We start from the raw sequence: 7,046 nt of genomic DNA on the forward strand, positions 1-7,046 counted from the left end.
ACACTTTCTGATTTCAATAAGCAATTTGAGATTGAATGTGATGTTAGTGATATTGGAATTGGTGGTGTATTGATGCAAGAGGGTCGCCCAATTGCATATTTTTCTGAGAAACTTTCTGGTGCTAAGTTAAACTATCCTATATATGATAAAAAATTGTATGCTTTAATTAGAGTTCTTGAGGTTTGGCAACATTATTTATGGCCAACAGAATTTATCATACATTCTGATCATGAAGCTTTGAAATATCTGAAAGCTCAATCTACTTTGCATAAGCGTCTTGCTAAGTGGGTTGAGTTCATTGAGTCTTTTCCATACATTATTAAGCATAAGAAGGGAAAATATAATATTGTTGCTGATGCTCTATCTAGGAAGAATATGCTATGAACTCAACTTGATGTTAAAATTCCTGGATTTGAGATACTATGTGATTTATATGCTATTGTTCATGATTTTGCTAAACCATATCGCTTGTGTGCTATTGGTAAAGCATGGGAAAAATATCACATACATGATGGGTTCTTGTTTAGCTCTAACAAATTATGTGTTCCAGAATCGTCTGTGCGTTTGCTCTTATTGCAGGAATCTCATGCTGGAGGTTTGATGGGTCACTTTGGGCGTGAGAAGACGCTACTCATGCTAGCTGATCACTTTTATTGGCCAAAGATGAGGCGGGATGTGGACAGGTATGTGAAGAGGTGCATTACTTGCAACAAGTCCAAGTCCAAGCTGAAGCTTCACGTTTTGTATACTCCTTTACCGGCACCTACTACACCATGGGAGGATATTGTATGGATTTTGTGTTGGGTTTGCCACGTACTAAGAGAGGCCATGATTCTATATTTGTGGTAGTGGATAGATTCTCTAAGATGTCACATTTTATTGCCTGCCACAAGAGCGACGATGTGTCGCATATTGCTAACCTGTTTTTCAGGGAGATTGTACGTCTACATGGAGTCCGGAAGACTATTTTTTCTGATCGTGACGTGAAGTTTATGAGCTACTTCTGGAAGACGCTTTGGAGAAAGCTGGGGACGAAGATACTTTTTAGTACTACTTGTCATCCCTAAACTGATGGTCAAACTGAAGTGGTGAATAGAACATATATTGTCACAACTGTTGAGATCCATGATCAAGAAGAACCTGAAGGAGTGGGAAGATTGTTTGCCGTATGTAGAGTTTGCTTACAATAGAGCGGTACATTCTACCACCAAGTTGTGTCCCTTTGAGGTGGTGTATGGTTTCAAACCCATTACTCCATTGGATTTTGTGCGAAAGATTCATGTGAAGACTAACGAGTTGATAGAGAAGAAAGGCAAAAGCAATGCTGCAAGAATGAACAAGAAGCGCAAGGAGATATTGTTCAAGCCTGGTGATATGGTGGTCTGGGTACATTTTCGAAAGGATAGGTTCCCGAAGCTGCGGAAGTCCAAGTTGCTTCCTCGTGGTGCTGGTCCTTACAAAGTGTTTGCTAAGATCAATAATAATGCATACTCCGATAGGTCTTCCAATTGATGAGTTTGGTGTCAGTAATTCTTTCAATGTTGTTGATTTGACACCATATGATGGAGAAGGCCTTGGAGCATCGAGGTCGACGCCTTTTGAAGGGGGGGGGGGAGATGATGAGGACATCCCTATCACACTACTACCTCCATCATTACAAGATGAAGACGCTGCTGCTGTGAAGCTCAAGTCCAATGAAGTCAGGATTGGACCAATGACAAGAGCTCGTGCGAAGCTACTTAAACAACAGGTGAACTTGTTCCTAAGTGATACTTTGATCGATGAGAACTTTATACTGCCTAAGTCGTATTACTTATGTATGATCAGGTATGAGGAGGAACCAAGCATCGCACGAGGAGGAGAGAAGCAGCTGGACAAGAAGCTGGACATGGAGCTGGACATGAAGACATCCCATGGACGCGCGAGGGAGGAGCGGGAGGCATGCGCGATATGAGGAGATGAAGTTCAGTTCAGGAGGCCGGCGCCAGGCTCGGTCCAACCGGCCGTGCTGCCAGACCACCCGGTCTCAGGCCCGGTGGGCCGGCTTCTACGCCAGAACAGCCCGATCCAAACCGGGATTTCTGCTTGTGCCAACCGGGCAATGTCCAGTAAGCCAGGACGTGTCGCCCGGTTTCCACCCGGCGCCAGGCCTGGTTTGAACCGGACCGGCCGGTCCCAGACCCGGTCGACCGGCCCCCAGCCCGGCAGAGTCCGAGTATGTCTCGACCAGATCTATTCTAGGTCGGTTATTTTCGTACTTTTTCGACATGAGGTCGTCCTGAACCTCTATATAAGTGCACAGGACGCCCCCAAAGTTGCTTTAAACCACGTTTAAGATAAACCCTAGTTCTTAGTTGTTTGCTATGCAAAACTATTGAATCCCAACTCTCCAATTTGTTTCGATCTGGAGTTTTATGCTACTGAAAATTTGTGTGATCTGCTGTTCCATTGGGATTAGAAGATTGCAATCTACCGCTTCGTGGTCGGCGGCTACGTGCGCAAGTGTGTGGAGTTGCGAATATCTTGCAGGGTTGAGAGCTGTTGCATTGGCGACAGGAATCAATCGAGAGACTTCGTCGGCGTCATACAATTTACCTACCTCATATCATCGATTCCATCCGCTGCTACCATCGTATGTTCATCACCACCCGTCGCTTACTGAGAAGATCGGACCACCCCTTATCATCTGCACTCTATTCTCTTCAAGAATTCATGGCAATAACACCCCGGCCCCTCTATTTTCTTCAGTTCTAACTTGTGTAAATTTTGAGTTTTGACGTAGTGGAAAATGTAACAACAAAAAGACTGTAACTGGGAACAATGCATTTCTCCGATTAACATGTAGAGTTGCAGTCTTGCAGATATGAGATAAACTAACATGTAACCAGAGATAAAAACTACTCTGTCATTTCCTGAAGAAACAGACGCAGCACAACAGCCTTGAGTTACTCATGAAAGCTTTTGAAAACAAGGGAAAAAAAAGGCAATACCCAATACAGATTGGGTCACAATAGACACAACATAGAGCATTCCTGATTAACCGGCAAGGTTGCACAGATGAATGAAGTAACACACGGACACAAACTGAAAGTAAGTTGCAGCTCCTTGGGAAATTAGGATAGACATAGTGATGTGATCATATACCGACAGGCCAAGAGGACCAAGTCTAGAAACCGGGGATACCACTTGCTGAAACAGGGCAAGTACCTGATGGCAAATACCTAGTAGTAAGTAGAAAGCATGAATTACCATTGTAGACAGCATGATGGGCGTCATCGTCACGGAACTAAGTCATCGAGTGCATGGCGAGCAGCTCCTTGACAAGAGAGGGGCAGCTTGCGTTGAGATGCTCGAAGCCGTCGCTGTCCATGACCGCCGTCAGGTTCGCCTTACGGCCAAGAAAGGCGAAGCACGCACTCCTTAGCACATGGCAGCGGTGAGCTTCAGCTATCGCCAGGATGTTGGCCACGGTGCCGACATCGATGTGCTTGCACAGCTTGTGCTCACAGATGAGCTTGAGCCTCTCCATGTCATATGTGTCCGCGGCGACAAGCAGATGCTGGCACATTGTAGCTTCCTCTTCTTGCTTCATCTCCGTCAACGAGTCAGTGTACACGAAACAGAGCAAGGCCTTGAACACCTGCGGCTCCATGGCATCTATGCGGACCGGATCATTGGTGCTGCGGCCCTCCTTGATGGCTGCAAAGAGCTCGGCCCTGAAGACCGCAGGCCCAGCAGCAGGCGCGCGCGTGAGTTGAGGCGGACTTGAGTTGCGCGCGTGAAATGGACAGCGAAACAAAAGAAAGAAGAAGAAAGGACCGACCGACCGAGTCAATCGCGGGCGGGCGGGCGGGCGGGCGTGAGAGGCTGTAGAGCATGTCCTCCTGGCCTAGGGCGTAAACTTGGGACTATTCTCCGTGACGGTTACGCAATCGAGTTGTACACCTGCCACGCTTTATTCAATCAATCGGCGCGCGCGTGGATCTCTCCTCGTACTACGTGCGCGCGTGCGTGATTACTGTGTTTCAATGCACCGCTTCGTTTCCTTCGTGGATCCATCAGCAGGTTATTTAAAGAAATTAAAGTACAGCATAAGCTAACTAATCAGTTAATATAGGTTAATTAGCCAACATGTTGGAAAATTTGACATCACCATTACTGTTTTCGGACATTCACGTCACAGAGACCATAACTGACTAAGCAGACTAATAAACCATAGCACCAGATCAACTGCACATTCCAGTACCAGCAAAGTTCCACAGGGCATCAACTTGATGACCAAGCATTCAAGAGAGGAGAGGAAACTCAACCAAGCACACGGAGTCGAAGAAGAAGGCCAACACTGTCATTCAGTGCTCCTTATTATCCTCAAACAAGAACAAATATAATGGTCAGCAAAATAAAAACACTACTTTTTAGAAGATAAGGCTACAGCCTACTAAGAAAATACCAATCCAAGCAATTGCAAGAGAGTGCTACCAGATAACAATAACAGCAGCAACAAAGTTTCTTCAAATCAGCGACTACCCAAAGTGCTTTCACATGTGATGGTCAAGCTTTGATGCTTAACTGATCAAGCAAATGGTCAAATCATTCAGGAAACAGAGATCTACTACATCAACAATCTAATGCTTCCAAACAAAAGTATTCATCAGATTTGCTACCTATCCAAATTAGCAAACGGACCAGGCTAGTCCGTCAGCAAACAGTACACAGATCAAACCCAATTCGATCCTAACAAACAGCAACATTCAGAAACAATCCTACCCAGATCAATGCATGTCCAACCTTTCAGATACGAAATTTTAATCCAACAGCAAGCTAGCATCAGCAAAAGCAACAAAATAATGCCAGGACATCACTAGCATCAAGAAAAAAAAAAGCCAGGATGCAAATAATCAAGCAGAACATTATAGCTATATCAGAACTCTCAGGAACTAAAGGTCCAACACTTGCCCACATCAAATAAATAATCAGTTTCAGGTAGACATTGATGTAGTCAAATAAGTATAATGAGCTTATCTACATCACCAGCAAGGTAGTGACCAAAATCAAACCACATTTCTACGCAAGCATATACACATACACAGTGCAGTCCAAGGAAAACATGGAGTACTTGGGACAGAAACATAGACCTGGAAACGTTGCTGTAGCAGAGATCCCAGTCGAAGAAGGAATGGGCAGCAGGATGTAGTGGACGCCAGCATTAGCAGCTAGGAGACGCGGACATGTCGAAATTACGCCCAATAACCATGACACGTACTTGACGTGCCTGCATAAAGCGAGATACTTAAGAATTAAGAACAGAGATCTAACAATCGAGAACATAAGCTTGTCAACATTTCATATACAAGCATAGCTAGCTTCTGAACATGAAAAACCCTCCAATGTTTGACAAATAGAGGAAATATTGTTCCCAACTTTTAACATAGAAGCATAACTCATAATCACGCTACATGGTTTACGTGCAAGAAAATAATAAGACGATGATACTGTACGCAACAGTTAAGTATGATAGAATAACGTGAGTCAGAGATATCTCAATCTTTACATAAGAGAATCATGGTGTCCATGAACAAAAAAAAACAACACAACGGAAACATGGCAAATTCCTTGTCAAATGAATGTACGCCAGCCACAAAATAAATCAATTAGGAGGCTATTTGAACTACTGTCCAAGCAATCTGAACCAAATCGTGCATTACAAATCCATGCATTAAATCTAGAAGAACAAACAAAAGCTCCATACAGTAGAACAATCGTGAACCAATTCCTGCTCAAGATCGACATTTTTTACACTACTAGTGAAGAGTCATGTTTCGGTCCAAGGGTTCGGGGAGAACGAGATGTCTCACCGGTCGTCGGAGGAGCCCGCGAGGAAGGGCCGGGGCGCTGCTCCGGCCCGCTGCCACGGAGGGCGACATGTACCTGATGTAGGGAGACCCCGAGAAGAAGAAGGCGCGCGTCACCACCGTCTCGTCCTGGTGGCCAGCGGCCCATCGGCGGAGTGCAGCAGCCGCCCTCTGCTACGTGAGCGACGCGGTCGGGCAAGCTCGACGGAGCGCCGCGCGTCGTGCTGAGGATGCACGCACGCGCCGGCGAGCAAGCCCGCCGCGGCAAGATTGTTCGTGGGGGCCCGGCTCCCTCACGAGCAGCGGCGTCGATCTGACGCGGTATGTGAGGACGGGTGGAGCTGGGGACGTAGGGGAGGAGGAGACGGCCTAGAGGAGGAGGGCCGGGGCTGGGGAAGACGGAGGATCGTCGGAGGGGCGAGGAGCGGCAGCGCCGGCCAAGATTAGATTGTTCGGTAGAGAGAGATGACGTCGGGGAGGAAGAGAGAAATGGGGCTTAGGGTTTCTGGTGGGGTTGTTTTGTTCTTTTTACGGGCTGCGGCCCACATTCCCTATTCCACGGCTGTGATTCTATTTTCATTTTATTCTTGTGTGTGCGGTTCCGTTAGTTCTTCCCGCTCATTCCCATAGACCCTATACATCTAAATTTAATGTTAGCATTTGCCAGCTGTAGGCAAATGCTCGTGTAGAACATAGTAGAGCAAAACCTCTTTGTTACGCTCCCATGATCAAGACTAAATTAGAAATAATACCCTATACAGTGGCGGAGCGTGACACAAATAAAAGCATGGGCCAAAATGCTTAAATGCCTATGCACGGAGACATAGGTCATCAGAACTCCAGTAGCCTAGGCCAGCATAAGCAAATTTGACCAAAAACTACCAAATATGTGGGCTTTCTGACATGGAGTTAGTGTTTTGTGTTTTTCAAACTACTAAATACCTGCACAACCCTACGCTATGTACGGACGAAATCCGTGGCTCCCCCACCCTCCCGCCGCCGGAGCGGCTAACGGAGAGCGAGGGACCCGTTGGAGCTTCGACGGTGAGGTGGATCACGGCGATTCACAAATCAACTCTCCCGGTACGTAGCGGGAGAGGATAAGGTCCGAGGGTACAATATAACTAGTTGATTCCTACGTGTGGAGTGGATCGATGTAGATGCATGCAAGCTCAGATGAGTGGATGGATCAAC

The 7,046-nt window shown here is 46.3% G+C and overlaps 1 protein-coding gene across 1 annotated transcript; it reads right to left on the minus strand.

Moving 5' to 3' along the window:
• Positions 1 to 3,286: 3,286 nt before the first annotated feature.
• On the minus strand, positions 3,287 to 3,652 carry LOC127303896 (BTB/POZ and MATH domain-containing protein 3-like). The gene has a single exon (XM_051334611.2). The coding sequence runs from the start codon at positions 3,650 to 3,652 to the stop codon at positions 3,287 to 3,289; it is 366 nt and encodes a 121-aa protein (XP_051190571.2).
• Between the last annotated feature and the right edge of the window lie 3,394 nt (positions 3,653 to 7,046).

The sequence above is a fragment of the Lolium perenne genome, chromosome 5 (assembly GCF_019359855.2).
Source record: "Lolium perenne isolate Kyuss_39 chromosome 5, Kyuss_2.0, whole genome shotgun sequence".
Lineage (NCBI taxonomy): Eukaryota > Viridiplantae > Streptophyta > Magnoliopsida > Poales > Poaceae > Lolium > Lolium perenne.

What these genes read in the sequence shown, in the direction of transcription:
- LOC127303896 (XM_051334611.2), bottom strand. Translation starts at nt 3,652, where the DNA reads ATGGAGCCGCAGGTGTTCAAGGCCTTGCTCTGTTTCGTGTACACTGAC.